At 50.3% G+C, this 14523-nt stretch overlaps 1 protein-coding gene across 1 annotated transcript in view; it reads left to right on the top strand.

Moving 5' to 3' along the window:
- The window catches only part of PSTPIP1 (proline-serine-threonine phosphatase interacting protein 1), a 57075-nt gene that overhangs the window by 3023 nt on the left and 39529 nt on the right, over window positions 1-14523 (top strand). Inside the window, exons 2-3 of the mRNA XM_015410375.1 lie at window positions 11845-11945; window positions 13524-13598. Coding sequence (XP_015265861.1) covers window positions 11845-11945; window positions 13524-13598 — 176 coding nt within the window. The remainder of the gene's footprint in view (window positions 1-11844; window positions 11946-13523; window positions 13599-14523) is intronic.

Genomic DNA, 14523 nt, shown 5'->3' with positions numbered 1-14523 from the left:
TACCTAAGTTTTGGCACTGTGTGACACAGAGTGTTGGACTGGATAGGCCACTGGCCTGATCCAACACTGGCGTCTCTTATGTTCTCTTATGTACTTATGACCCCATAGTGTTTTCAAGGCTGGAGATCTTCAGAGGTGGTTTCCCATTGCCTGCCTCTGCGTCACAGCCCTGGTATTCCTTGGAGGTCTCCCATCCAAATACTAGTTGGGGGGGTGGAGCCTGAGGAGGGTCTCCAGATGATACACATCAGTTCTCTAGGGGAAAAGCAGCTGCTTTGGAGGGCAGACTCTTACAGAATTATACTTTGCTGAGGCCTCTTCCCTCCCCAAACCCCAGCCTCCCCGGGTTCCTCCTCCAAAATGTCCAAGAATCTCCCAACCTAGAGTTGGGTGCGAGGGTGCGGTGGTGACCTCCCAGTTTCCCTCCCAGAGAGGGCGCGTGGTGTATACGTGTGGGAGATGAAAGGCAGACAGTTCTTTGCACAATTAATACTAATTATCGTACGGCATTGTGTGTAGGACAGGCAGGAGATCCGAAGATTGTCTGGCAGCCTGAAGTTCTAGCTCCTCTAGCGTTATGCACCACTAAAGTGGTGAGCTAGACTTGGGGGGGGGCTGAGAGACCCCAGAAAGTTCTGTGACTGACCCAAGGTCACCCAGCGGGCTTCATGTGGAGGAGTGTGGAATCGAACCCGGTTCTCCAGATTAGAGTCCGCCGCTCTTAACCACAGCAACACGCTGGCTGTTGTCGCACAATTACCAGGGCGCAAACTCTATGGAACTCTCCCACATGGACCTCTCGCCTCTTCCTCTCTCCTCCGCTGGTTTCGCTGCAGGGTTGCCAGCCTCCAGGTGGGACCTGGAGCTTCTTGGAATTGCAAGTGATCTCCAGATGACTTGGATTCGTTCCAGGGCTATTTTGGGGCAGGAACGCACAGGAACGGAGTTCCGGCTGGCTCCAGAGTCTACAGAGGGGAGGCCTGGAGTGCGACACCCCCCCCTGGGCGGGGAGGCATTTAAGGATCGGGGAGGCATTTAATTGGAAGGATCGGAGAGGCATTTAAATCTCCCCATGCCTTCCCCGGCCTGTCTAAGGGCCGGCTTGTCCGGGCTCCCCGCAGCTGCGGAGCACCTGGGCAAGCCAAGGGAAGGCATGTTAAACTGCTTCCCCTTCCCTTCAAGGTGGGGGGGCTTGCCTGGTCTCCCCACAGCCGCGGGGCTCCCGGGCAAGCCAAGGGAAGGCACGGGGTGTGGCCTAATATGCTAATGAGTCCTGCTGGGCTTTTTCTACCAAAAAAGCCCTTAGAGAGCCAGTTTGGTGTAGTGGCTAAGTGCGCGGACCCACCCCCCCCCCCCCCCCCAGTTGTCTGAGTCAACCTTTGCCTGGTTTTCAGATTTAACAAGGAAAGGGATTAGTCTCTCTTGCCAAGGAGTCACAGGAGAGGTCTGGTGTGGCCTTCCCAACACTAGATGGAGGCAGCAGGTTTCCAGACTCATAGGTCCAGTCTTCTGGGACAGTTCTAATGATCAGTCCCTTTCTCTTGCTTTATTCCCTTCTTGGTTTGGTGTAGTGGTTAAGTGCGCGGACTCTAATCTGGGAGAACTGGGTTTGATTCCCCACTCCTCCACTTGCACCTGGCTGGATGACCTTGGGCAAGCCGTAGTTCTGATAAGAGCTGTTCTTGAAAAAGAGCAGTTTCTGTCAAGAGCTCTCTCAGCCCCACAGGGCCTTATACGCTGCTGGGGTCCTCTCTTCCCTAAACCCCCCCTCCCCCCAGGCTCCGTCCTTCCAAATCTCCAGGAGTTTCCCAACCCAGAGCGGAAAACCCGATTTTGCTGCCCCAAAGACAACACAATCGAGAACTTCGGGCACATCTTTCAGCGAAAGAGCAAACTCCTTCTTGGCTTTCCCAAACACCACAGGAAGACTGTTACAGAGCATTGGGGTCGGGGGGGGGGAGTTACCAACGTACTTGCAAATCTCAGGGTTTGCTGGCATGACTCAGTCAGCCAACAGCAGGATGTGAGAAGTCCTGGATCTGAGGGGTTTCAATCGTACTGCACAACCAAAGTGTAATGCCAGCAATTCACTTCCTTTGCAAGAACCTAACCGCACCGCAGAACGTGCAGGACGACTTTCGCATTGAAACAGCTTAAAAAAAAAAAAGTTCCTTATTCCCTAACCGAAGATCTAATGTTACAGTTCTCTTTTCTTCTTCCCGGTGAAGTCCTTGAAAAGAAAACATGGAAGCCGATACCGGTGTCGCTGTTACTAGCTGAATCTCGGAATGATTTCAGGACATAGACCTGCGGGGACACGTTTCTGGTCACTGTATCTCAAAAAGTAGGAAAAAAAGAAGAGTCCGGTAGCACCTTAAAGACTAACAAAATTTGTGGCAGAGCAAAAATTCTAATTTGTGAGCTACTAGTTGTGAGCGAGAAGAAGAAGAGATTGGATTTGTCCCCCGCCCTTCACTACCCGAAGGAGTCTCAGAGCGGCTCATGAACTCCTTTCCCTTCCCCTCCCCACAACAGACACCCTGTGAGGTAAAAGAAGAAGAAATTGGATTTATACCCCGCCCTTCACTACCCAAAGGAGTCTCAGAGCGGCTTACAAACTCCTTTCCCTTCCCCTCCCCACAACAGACACCCTGTGAGGTAGAAGAAGAAGAAGAGATTGGATTTATACCCTGCCCTTCACTACCCAAAGGAGTCTCAGAGCGGCTTACAAACTCCTTTCCCTTCCCCTCCCCACAACAGACACCCTGTGAGGTAAAAGAAGAAGAAGAGATTGGCTTTATACCCCGCCCTTCACTCCCCGAAGGAGTCTCAGAGCGGCTTACAGACTCCTTTCCCTTCCCCTCCCCACAACAGACACCCTGCGAGGCAGGTGGGGCTGAGAGAGAGTGATTTGGCCGCTGCATAAATTAGTTTGCTCTGGAGCCATCCTTCTTGAGCTAAGACAAAAACGTGTGATCCGGAGGCTAAAAAAACTGCGAGCTAGCTCACACTAACTCAGCTTAGAGGGAACACTGGATACCAGTGACTCACGAAAGCTCATACCCTGCCACAAAGGTTGTTAGTCTTTCAGGTGCTCCTGATCTCCTGGGATTATAACTGATCCACTTCATGTGACAGAGGTCATTAGTCCGGGCTAAAATGGCTGCTTTGGAAGGTGGACTCTGTGCCAGTATACCCCACTGAAGTCCCTCCTTTCCCCCAAACCCCGCCCTCCTCAGGCTCCGCCCCCAAAACCTCCAGGGATTTCTCAACCCGGAGCTGGCACTCCTATGGAGACCCCTGAAATGGAGGCATCGGGAATCGAATCTAGGACCCTTGGTGTGCCAAGCCCTGTAAGCCCAGAGGCCTGACTCATTCGAAAGCCGCTTTTGTGTATTCTCAAAGGCAATGATATTTCCCTGGGAAAAAGAGGGTCAGCCGTCACAGGCTCCGATTTCCATCCAATGAGTCAACCAGATGAAAAAGATTCCACTTCTCAGGGGGTGAAGTGGTGCAGCTGGAGACGGAAGGGGGACGCAGGGAGAGAAGCGGAGCCCTCAAGCCTTCGCCGGCGTCTCCTGCATCAGACCCCGGATGGCGGGCGTAGGTTGCCGTTACGATCCCTCGTTTTTGGAAACGGCTCACGACGATTGGGTTGTGGAGCTGCAAGGCCTGTGCGGTGTACTAACGTGGTCTCAGCCGAACAGGAAACTGGGTGAACGTTTGCTGGCGTATTCGACTGCTTTCTCGGCCTCGGACCGGCGTTTCGGGTGTCTCTGTAGCTTGGCGGAAGTTTGTGCAGTGGCTGGTTGGTGCTAGAGGCAGGGCCTCCTCCGCAGTGGGCCCCTATCTTGGGCTATGCCTCCCCAGGGATGTCGAAATGGAATCTCCTAGGATTTGGGGGCACTTTCCGGGGGTTGGCAGAGTTTGGGGAGGGGATATGATACCACTCTCTGAAGCTTCTGTTTCCACCGGGGGGACGATCTTTGAGAGCCAGTGTGGTGTAGTGGCTAAGAGGGGCAGGACACCAATCTGTAGGACCGGGTTTGATTCCCCACTCCTCCTCCACATGAAGCCAGCTGGGTGACCTTGGGTCAGTCACAAGTTCTTTCAGAGCTCTCTCTGCCCCACCTGCCACAATGCTCCCTCTAAGCTGCGGAGTCTTGTGAGCAAAAATTCTACTTTGTGAGCTACTGGCATGAAAGTGGTGAGTGAGCGATTTGGCTGCTGCATCAATTATTTTCCTCTTGGTCTGGAGCCCTCCTTCCTGAGCTAAGACAAAAATGTGTGAGCCGGAGGCTAAAGAACTGTGAGCTAGCTCACACTCACTCCGCTTAGGGGGAACACTGCGGGTGCCTGTTGTGGGGAGGGGGAGGGAAAGGAGATCGTAAGCCGTTCTGAGACTCCTTCGGGTAGTGAAGGGCGGGGGTATAAAATCTCTTCTTCTTTTTGAAATAATTTTTATTATAAGAAAGTTATTATAAATAACAATTATTTCTCATCAGCATTTGTGAATTATGTCAAAATGGTCATAGCTGAATGTTCAAAAATATATCCCTTCAAATAATCTATCTATAGGAGGACTAGTAAGTAACAAGCAGCAATTTTATAATTACCGACAGGTATTTTTAAATACGTTTAAAGATAATCCAGAATCTCATTATACCATTTGTTTGTCTTATGATATTTGAAAGAATGATACTGTGCTAAGTAATCCATAAAGGGAAGCCATTTGTCTAATAAATTAGAATTACAGTAACCTGAAGTGGATTCGATGGTTGAAATATGATCAGCTATTTTGTCCATGATGGAAAAACCCTCTCCTCCTCCTCCACCTCCTCTTCTTCCTCCTCGTCCCCCTCCTCTTCTTCTTCCTCCCCTTCCTCCCCCTCCTCCCCCTCCACTTCCTCCTCTTCTTCCTCCTCCTTCTCCTCTTCTTCCTTCTCCTCCTCTTCTTCCTCTTCTTCCTCTTCTCCCTCCTCCTTCTCCTGCTCTCCCTCCTTCTTCCTCTTCTTCCTCCTCCTCTCCTCTCCCTCCTCTTCCTCCTCCTCCTCCTCTTTTTCCTCTCCTCCTCCTCTCCCCTCTCCCTCCTCCTCTTCTTCTTCCTTCTCCTCTCCCTCCTCTCCTCCCCCCTCGTTTTCTTCTTCTTCTTCTCCTCCTCCTCCTCTTCTTCCTCCTCGTCTCTTCCTCCTTCTCTTCTTCCTCTTCTTCCTCCTCCTCTCCTTCCTCCTCCTCTTCTTCTTCTTCTTCCTCCTTCTCCTCCTCCTCCTCCTCTTCTTTCTCCTCTCCTCCTCCTCTCCCTCTCCCTCCTCCTCTTCTACTTCCTTCTCCTCTCCTCCTCCCCTCGTCTTCTTCCTCCTCCTCCTCCTCGTCTCTTCCTCCTTCTCTTCTTCCTCTTCTTCCTCCTCCTCTCCCTCCTCCTCCTCTTCTTCTTCTTCCTCCTCCTCCTCCTCTTCCTCTTCTTTCTCCTCTTCTCCTCCTCTCCCTCCTCCTCTTCTTTTTCCTTCTCCTCTCCCTCCCCTCCTCCTCCCCTCGTCTTCTTCTTCTTCCTCCTCCTCTTCTTCTTCCTTCTCCTCTTCCTCCTCCTCCTCTCTCGCTTCTTCTTCCTCCTCCCCTCCTCCTCTTCCTCTTCATCCTCCTCCTCTTCTCCCTCTTCCTCCTCCTCCTCCCATGCCCCACCAGGAGGTTGGCAAGTAGGGTTGCCCGTTCCAGGTTGGGGAAGCTCCTAGACATTTGGGGATGGAGCGTGGGGGACGGAGGGGTCTTGGTGGCGTCCAGCACCACCGGGAAGCTGCTCTCTGCAGTCTGGAGGTCGGTTGTAATTTTGGGAGCTTTCCCTGCCTCCTTCGGAGACTGGCAAGTCTGGCGTCTTCTCTCCTCTCTCTCTCCGTAGAGAAATTAAAATTTTCCTTTATCGTGGGGGAAGCGGGACAGTTCGCTGCTGCTGGGTCTTGTCAGGAAATGTTTCAAACATTTCTGGGTTCTGTCGCTTCGTGGTTGGCATCCTCGGGTTTCCCTGTTTGTATCGTGACTCCTTCTTCTTTTGTATGTCGATTTTCTGATCGGGGTGGGGGGGAAGGGTAGCGTACAACATATTTCCCCGAAGCAACTAGTATGGCAGACAGGGTCGCCAGGCCCTCCCCGGGCACCAGCGAGGGGTGAGAGGGTGGGGTTGCCAGCTCCAGGTTGGGAAACTCCTGGAGATTTGTGGGTGGAGCCTGGGGAGGACAGGGACCTCAGTGGGGCACAAGGCCACGGAGCCCACCCTCCGAAGCATCCCTTTTCTCCCGGGGAACGGATCTCTGTGGTCCCCGTACTGGAGCTTCGACTGGCAGCCCATGTGGAGTGGTTAGAGCGATGGGCTGGTACCTGGAGGTGGTGGCCAGTGTTCCCTCTAAGCTGAGTTAGTGTGAGCTAGCTCACAGTTTTTTAGCCTCCGGCTCACGCATTTTTGTCTTAGCTCAGGAAGGAGGGGCTCCGGAGCAAACTAATTTATGCAGTAGCCAAATCGCTCGCTCACAACTTTAATGCCGGTAGCTCACAAAGTAGAATTTTTGCTCACAAGACTCCACAGCTTAGAGGGAACATTGGTGGTGACTGGGATCAGACCCCCACTCTGTCAGAAAGCTTGTTGGGTGACAACTTTCGCAGCCCTTTTATAGTGTTTCCAGCTCTGAGTTTGGAAATTCCTGCAGTTTTGGGGGGTAGGGGTGAGGGCAGGGCTCGGGCACGCCAGCAGGGTATAATGCCATGCAGTTCACCCTCCAGGGCAGCCATTTTCTCCAGGGGAACTGATCTCTGCAGTCTGGAGCTCGATTGTCATTCCAGGGGATCTCCAGGCCCCACCTGGAAGCTGGCAACCCGACTGGAGTGACCCATCTCGCCAGGTTGTTCAGAGAGCAAAACGGAGGAAGGAAAAAACACATATGCCACCAGGGGATGAGGATCCCCAGGTCCCACCAGGAGGTTGGCATCCCTAAAACTGGCAGATGTACCGAGAAGCTTCCTTTTGGGGATGAGGGTTGTGATCCAGTCCTTGAAGTTGGCTGTGTCCAGTGTTCCCTCTAAGTGCTAGCTCGCAGTTTTTTAGCCTCCGGCTCACACATTTTTGCCTCAGCTCAGGAAGGAGGGCTCCAGAGCAAACTCATTGAGGCAGCAGCCAAATCGCCCGCTCGCAGCTTCAATGCCGGTCGCTCGCAAAGTGGAATTTTTGCTCGCAAGACTCCACAGCTTAGAGGGAGCATTGCTTGTATCTCTTGCGCTGACCTTCCTACTGGAAACGGAAGGATTAAAAACCCCTTTGCTGTTGAGTCACAGCTGACTCACAGGGACCCCCACAGGGTTTTCAAGGCAAGAGAAGAGCCAGTGTGGTTTGCCATGGCCTGCCTCTGCGTAGCGACTCTGGAATTTCCTGGGTGGTCTCCCATCCGAGGTCTAACCAGGGCCATCCCTGCTTAGCTTCCAAGCTCTGATGAGGTCAGGCTAGCCTGGGCCACCCAAGTCAGGACAGAAAACAGAGGTGGTTTGCCATGGCCTGCCTCTGCGTAGCAACCCTGGACTTCCTTGGTGGTCTCCAGTCCAAGTACTAACCAGGGCTGACCCTGCTTAGCTTCTGAGATCTGACAAGATCAGGCTAGCCTGGGTTGTCCAGGTCAGAGCCTACAAACAGAGGTGGTTTGCCAGTGCCTGCCTCTGCATAGCAACCCTGGGATTCCTCGGCGGTCTCCCATCCAAGTACAAACTAGGGCCGACCCTGCTTAGCTTCTGAGATCTGATGAGATCAAACCAGCCTACTCTTTTGGTTTCTTTTAATGTTATTATTCTGCATCGCATTTGGAAGCTGCCCTGGAGGCTATTTTGTGTGTGTGTGTGTGTAGAAAGTTATAGGAGAAATACATTTATTCCAGTTTTACAGCTCCAAGGGCAAGATTAAAGAAGGTCAGGTGGGGGGAGGGGAGAAGTCCTTTCCTACGTTTCAGGTCAGGTGCAATTATTGGTGGTGTCAAAAAGGAGACACAGAGGTTCCTTAATGTATGTATATATGTAAATTTATGTAGATATTGAGATTTAATTTAAAAGAGATGCAAGATCTCACTGCAAACCTTGCTGTGTTGCTTCCTGGCCCAGCTTGTTCTTTGGAAACCTAATCCGTATATACCAAAGTACCTCTAACCCAGGGGTGTCGAACTCATTTGTTATGAGGGCCGGATCTGACATAAATGAGAGACCTTGTTGGGCCGGGCCCTGTGTGTCATAAAAGGTAATGCCAGGTAGCGAAGATATAAACTTTATAAAGGACACAAACACAAAGGGCTTTTTTTTTAAACTTAAAATAAAAACATGCTTAAAACATTAGCTCTGTAAGCTGGCAAACCTACTTTTGATTTATTGACATTCACCACGGAAATCTCATGCTCAGAGTTTTGAGTCTAGGACCCAGGTTAAAATATGAAGTGGCTGAGTGAGTAAGAGAGCCTGGCGAAACAAGCTATGATGCAGCAGCAGCAGCAGAAGATGGCCAGTTCCACTATGTGCCTGACGGAAGCCCTCCGGGGGCTTAATCTGGCCCCCGGGCCACATATTTGACACCCATGCTCTAAGCTGTGGTCTCTTGTGAGCACAAATTCTTCTTTGTGAGTGACTGGCATTAAAGTTGTGAGCGAGCGATTTGGCTCCTGCATAAATGAGTTTGCTCTGGAGCCATCCTTCTTGAGCTAAGACAACAATCTGTGAGCTGGAGTCTAAGAAACTATGAGGTAGCTCACACTAACTCAGCTAAGAGGGGACACTTGTAGTTTTGATTTTTTGCTTGATCTTGCTTAGCCCGGGGCCATTCACCTAATTCTTTTTCTCCTCTTTCTTCTCACATCCTGTTGTTGGTTGCTTGGAATGTCCACTCAAGGGAGAAAAAGGCCACAAGGTAGCATGCTCCGGGTTGGGAAATACCTGGAGATCGGATTATTTCCGGGTCAGAATCCGCTAACAATGAAGGTACCACCCAGGACTCGACAGAAAGCTGATATCTGGACAGAATAATCCGAAGATCCCTGCAGACGGGGATCCCAAAATAATAAACGGTGGTCTACAGTCTCTGTGGCATCAGATTCACAGCCACAGAAATGGTCTGAAAATGGGATTTTAGCAGGGGTCATTTCGTAGAAAAAGAGGTGCAGGAGCTCATTAGCATAACTCAGTAGCATAACTTATTTGCATATGCCACACCCCCTGACATAACCGGAAGTGTGTCAGAAGGCAACACCCACTGCTCAGGCTCCACTGGACTGTTTTGGATTGCTAGCTATTGGGGGGGGGGAACGTGCAGATCTGTCCTCGCAGAGGAGGGAGAACTGGTACCTGAATAAAACTTGGTCTTAAAGGTGCCACTGGACTGTTTTGGACTGGGGGGAGCTCTGCAACTTACCTGGCTGCTTCTTGCTCTGACTGAGGGCTGCTGGGAGCAGGGGGTGGGGCTTGTTGCATGTGCCCGCCCCCTGGACTCTTTACTGCCGGAGCGCCGCTCCTGTGCGCTCCTGCAGGAAATGACCCCTGGATTTTAGCAAACCGTCCTCTTGGTTCTGCTGTTGGTAGAACATCCAATCTGGCAAGCATAACCCGGAATTACAACCTCCAGGCGAGGCCTGGTCCTCTCCCTGAATTATAACCAACCTCCAGGCTACGGAGATCAGTTCCCCTGGAGAGAATGGATGCTTTGGAGGGTAGACTGTATGGTATTATACCAAACTGAGGTCCTTTCTTTCAAGCTCCTTTGATCCAGCGATCTTGAGCAGCAAAAAAGGAGTCTTTACTTCTTTACGGAAAATATAGTGGAGAGATACTTGGACACATTCGGCGTAATCCTTGGATCTCTGTCCGCAAACAGATAAGGGACTGTGTTATCTTTTGATAAGGTAGAAGGCAATTTTTTTAAAACAGAGGCCATCTATAATTCATGATACAAATTATAATAAAGGCATTCCAATATCATATGGGGCAAGGGGTCGACCTTTTCCAGGCCACATTGGCAAAGCCTGTCCAAATAAGGTAGATCACAATATCTCCCATATAGGACAGCATTCAAACATGCTCCCTCTAAGCTGTGCAGTCTTGTGAGCAAAAATTCTACTTTGTGAGCTGCTGGCATTAAAGTTTTGAGCGAGCGACTTGGCTACTGCATAAATGAGTTTGCTCTGGAGCCGTCCTTCCTGAGCTAACACAAAAATCTGTGAGCCGGAGGCTAAGAAACTGTGAGCTGGCTCACACTAACTCAGCTTAGAGGGAACACTGTCAGCTGTACCGTAAGGAGAAACTGTTAAATTTTTTACATAGACTGGGGTGGTTAGAGATGGAGAAGTGCCAAAAAAACCCTGGGTAGAACATACTCTCCGTGCTTGTATAACTGAACTAAAGTGCTCTGATCTTTTATACATTTCTTTTTTTCCTGATCTTTTATACATTTCTTAGTTGTTAGTAAAGATTTGCTTTCCCCGAGTCTCAATATATCATCTTTTGCTAGGTTACAAACTGAGGTCCCTTTCATTCCCAAAACATCCCCTCCCCAAGATCCACCCCAAATCTCCAAGAACTTCCCAACTCGAATTTGTGATGAGTCTATGACTCTGTTGTTTATTGTAATGAGTCTATGACTCTGCTGTTGTGATCCGCCCTGAGCCCGTTTGGGGAGAAGAAGAGAGAGAAGAGACCGGATTTATACCCCGTCCTTCACTACCTGAAGGAGTCTCAGAGCGGCTGACAATCTCCTTTCCCTTCCCCTCCCCACAACAGACACCCTGTGAGGTAGGCGGGGCTGAGAGAGCTTTTTCGAGGACTGCTCTTGAGAGAACAGCTCGGACAGAACTACGGCTTGCCCAAGGTCACACCAGCAGGTGCAAGTGGAGGAATGGGGAATCAAACCCGGTTCTTCCAGATTAGAGTCTGCACTCGTAACCACTACACCAAATGGAATAAAAATCTGAAAAAATAAAATAAAATAAAATAAATAAATTTGCAATCCTAATAACGTAACAAACCCCTTTCACTCACAGTAAAGAAACAGGGCAGGGCAGGGATGTGGAAATAATAATGATTATCGTATGGCACTGTGTGTAGAACAGCCAGGACCTCCTAAGATTGTCTGGCAGCTAGACGTTCTAGCTCTTTAGTGTTATGCACCACTAGGTGGTGAGCTAGACTTGTTTTTTTCCAGGCAAGAGACGTTTCAGAGGTGGTTTTGCCATTGCCTGCCTCTGTGTCACGACCCTGGAATTCCTTGGAGGTCTCCCTCCCAAATACTAGCCAAGGCCGACCCTGCTTAGCTTCTGAAATCTGAGGGGATTGGGCTAGTCTGGGCTATCCAGATCAGGGCGCGGATGCAAAAATTTGTCCTACGGTGATTCCCCTGCATGTTTCCACATTAATAACCCCTGCCATGAGGTCTAGAAACTTGAAAAATGGAAGGCGGCGGTCTCAAGACTCCGCATTCTGCACTAGTGACAGGATTGTTTGCAATGTAATCCTACAGACACTTCCATCCCGCCTCCCCCCCTTCTCAAAACTGACACAGCTCTCGTGGATTACAACAGTCGGGAACAATGTTTCCTCGAATAAGCTGTGGGGTCTTGTGAGCAAAAATTCTGCTTTGTGAGCTACTGTCAGTAAAGGTGTGAGTGAGGGATTTGGCGACTGCATCAATTAGTATGCTCTGGAGCCATCCTTGCTGAGCCGAGACAAAAAAAGTGTGAGCTGGAGGCTAAAAAACTGTGAGCTAGCTCACACTAACCCAGCTTAGAGGGAACAGTGGTCGGGAATTGCGCTTGCTAATGGGTTTTCAACATTCCCACTCCCCAGTGCAAAGAAATCACCGTTCACACTGGATATGAGGTCCTTCTGCAGCGATTACTCGACGGGAGGAAGATGAGCAAAGACGTGGAGGACTTAATCAAGCAGAGGTAATAAAAGAAGGAAAGTCTGTGGAAGTGTGAAAACTTGTGCCGCCTGCCCCCAACCCATCGGTAGACCACCGTGTATTGAATCACATCGATTGGCAGATGAGTCAATGTTAAAGAGGTGAAGGGTGCCATTGAGTTGGAACCAACCCATGGCAAACCCATGAAGCTCCACCCCGTGGGGTTTTGAAGGCAAGAGATGAGCAGAGGGGGGTTAGCCGTTGCCTTCCTCTGCGTAGCACCACCCCTCTTCCTTGCTGGTCTCCCATCTCAGTGGTGGCGGAAAGCGCCGTCGAGTCGCAGCCGACTTATGGCGACCCCCGTAGGGCAGTGATGGTGAACCTTTTAGAGACCGAGTGCCCAAATAGCCAATCTGACCCTGCTTTGCTTATTAGATCTGACAAGATCAGACCAGCAAGGTCAGGGCAAGAGACGAACAGAGGTGGCTTGAGAAAAAACCACTCCTACATTAACTTAAGATGATCCAAACAAAGTAAGGAAAGCCATCCCCTGCTTAGCTTTCGAGATCTGACAAACGCTGTACGGCCAAATGAATCACCAAACAGTCAGAGGAGATAAAGCCTCTCGCCTTTGCTCCAGAGCTATTTTAAAAGATGTGAGCAAAGATTTCTCCCAATCGATGGAAATGATGTCTTTGTATCGGTGCTGGTATGATGAGAATTGGGAGGGGAGGGGAGGGGAGAGGACGGGCAGGAAAGGAAAGAGACGGGGTTGACTAACATGGTTCTTGATCCGCTTGGATATTTCTTTTATTTGTTTTTATTTTACTTCCTTTTGTATTTGGTTTATACCCCGCCCTCCCTGCCGAAGCATGCTCAGGGCGGCTTTCAAAAGACAAACATAAGAACAGTTACGACATAAATAAAACCATCTAAAAGCCGTCCAAAACAAGCCTCATCCTGAAATCTTCCACAGGCAGCTGCTGGTGTGACCTTGGGTCGGTTGCAAGTTCTCTCAGAGCTGTTCTCTCAAGAGCAGTTCTCGGGAGAGCTCTCTCAGCCCCACCTACCTCACAGGGTGTCTGTTGGGGTTGAGGGGAAGGGAAAGGAGATTGTAAGCCGCTTTGAGACACGTAGGCCTGCTGGGTGACCTTGGGCCAGTCATGCCCTCTTAGCCTAGCCTACCTCACAGTGTTGTTGTGCGAATAAAGAGAAGAAGAATGTAAGCTGATTTGGGTTGTCACTGGGGAGAAAGGCAGGGTATAAACTAGACAGCCAGTTTGGTGTTGTGGCTAGGGTCTGATTCCCCACTCCTCCACATGCAGCTGCTGGTGTGACATTGGGTCAGTCACAAGTTGTTTCGGAGCTGTTCTCTCACCAGCAGTCCTTGAAAGAGCTCTCTCAGCCCCACCTACCCTCACAGGGTGTCTGTTGTGGGAAGGGGAAGGGGAAGGGAAAGGAATTCTTTTGGGTGGTGAAGGGCGGGGTATAAACCCAATCTCCTCCTCCTCTTTTCCCCAAAAATATGTTTTAGACCAACCCCAAATGGCAAGAGACCTCCCGCATGACTGAGAAAGGCATGACTTTCAGCTTAAAATAATTCAAAGTGTTTTGTTCGCAGGGCGCAGGCGGAAGAACGGTACGGGAAGGAGCTGGTGCAGATAGCGCGGAAGGCGGGAGGCCAAACGGAAATCAAGTAAGCCATTTTGGATGTGACTGAAGCAGTCCCTTGATCCGATTCCTCGTTCTCTGAATGGGCCTGCACCAATGATATAAGTTCTGAGGACTCTGTCAGGCCAATTTTGCGTCTGTGAGGTAACCACTGCTCAAAGCGGTTTGTCTCCTGATCTGGTGGCCGAGTAGGTGTAGTGGTTAAGTGCGCGGACTCTAATCTGGGAGAACCGGGTTTGATTCCCCCCTCCTCCACTCACAGCTGCTGGATGACCTTGGGCAAGCCATAGTCCTGTCAGAGCTGTTCTCTCAAGGGCAGTTCTGGAAAGAGCTCTCAGCCCCACCTACCTCCCAGGGTGTCTGTTGTGGGGAGGGGAAGGGAAGGGAAAGGAGTTTGTAAGCCGCTCTGAGACTCTGAGTGAAGGGCGGGGTATACATCCAATCTCTTCCTCCTCCTCCTCCTCTTCTTCTTCTTCATCTTTATCTTCTTCTTCTTCTTCATCTCCTTCTTCTTCATGTTTGCTTGTAAATAGTTTTGTCAAGAGTGACTAATTCTCTGCTGTACCGTGTATGCAAAACCGAATTATTCCAAATGGCTTTTCTGTGCGGTTGATAAGGTAGCACTGTACAGAATGCTTCACAAAGTTATTTGGATAAATTATTAGGGACTGTGGTCTATCCTACCATGTATCACTTGCTGAAACTAGGAATCCTACTGTGGAGTGGTGCATTGTTGAATGTGTCGCGTCAACACTGAGACTTTACTTCGGTTCTGTTTTTTAAATTTCTGTCAAGAGCTCTCTCAGCCCCACCTAACCTCACAGGGTGTCTGTTGTGGGGAGGGGAAGGGAAAGGAGTTTCTAAGCCGCTCTGAGACTCCTTTGGGTAGTGAACGGCGGGGTATAAATCCAATCTCTCCTCCTCCTCCTCCTCCTCCTCCTCCTCCTTCT

This window comes from Gekko japonicus, unplaced genomic scaffold (genome assembly GCF_001447785.1).
Source record: "Gekko japonicus isolate JY-2015 unplaced genomic scaffold, Gekko_japonicus_V1.1 scaffold1765, whole genome shotgun sequence".
Lineage (NCBI taxonomy): Eukaryota > Metazoa > Chordata > Lepidosauria > Squamata > Gekkonidae > Gekko > Gekko japonicus.
The sequence above is the reverse complement of the archived record's forward strand: the minus strand, read 5'-3'. Positions and strand labels throughout refer to the sequence as shown.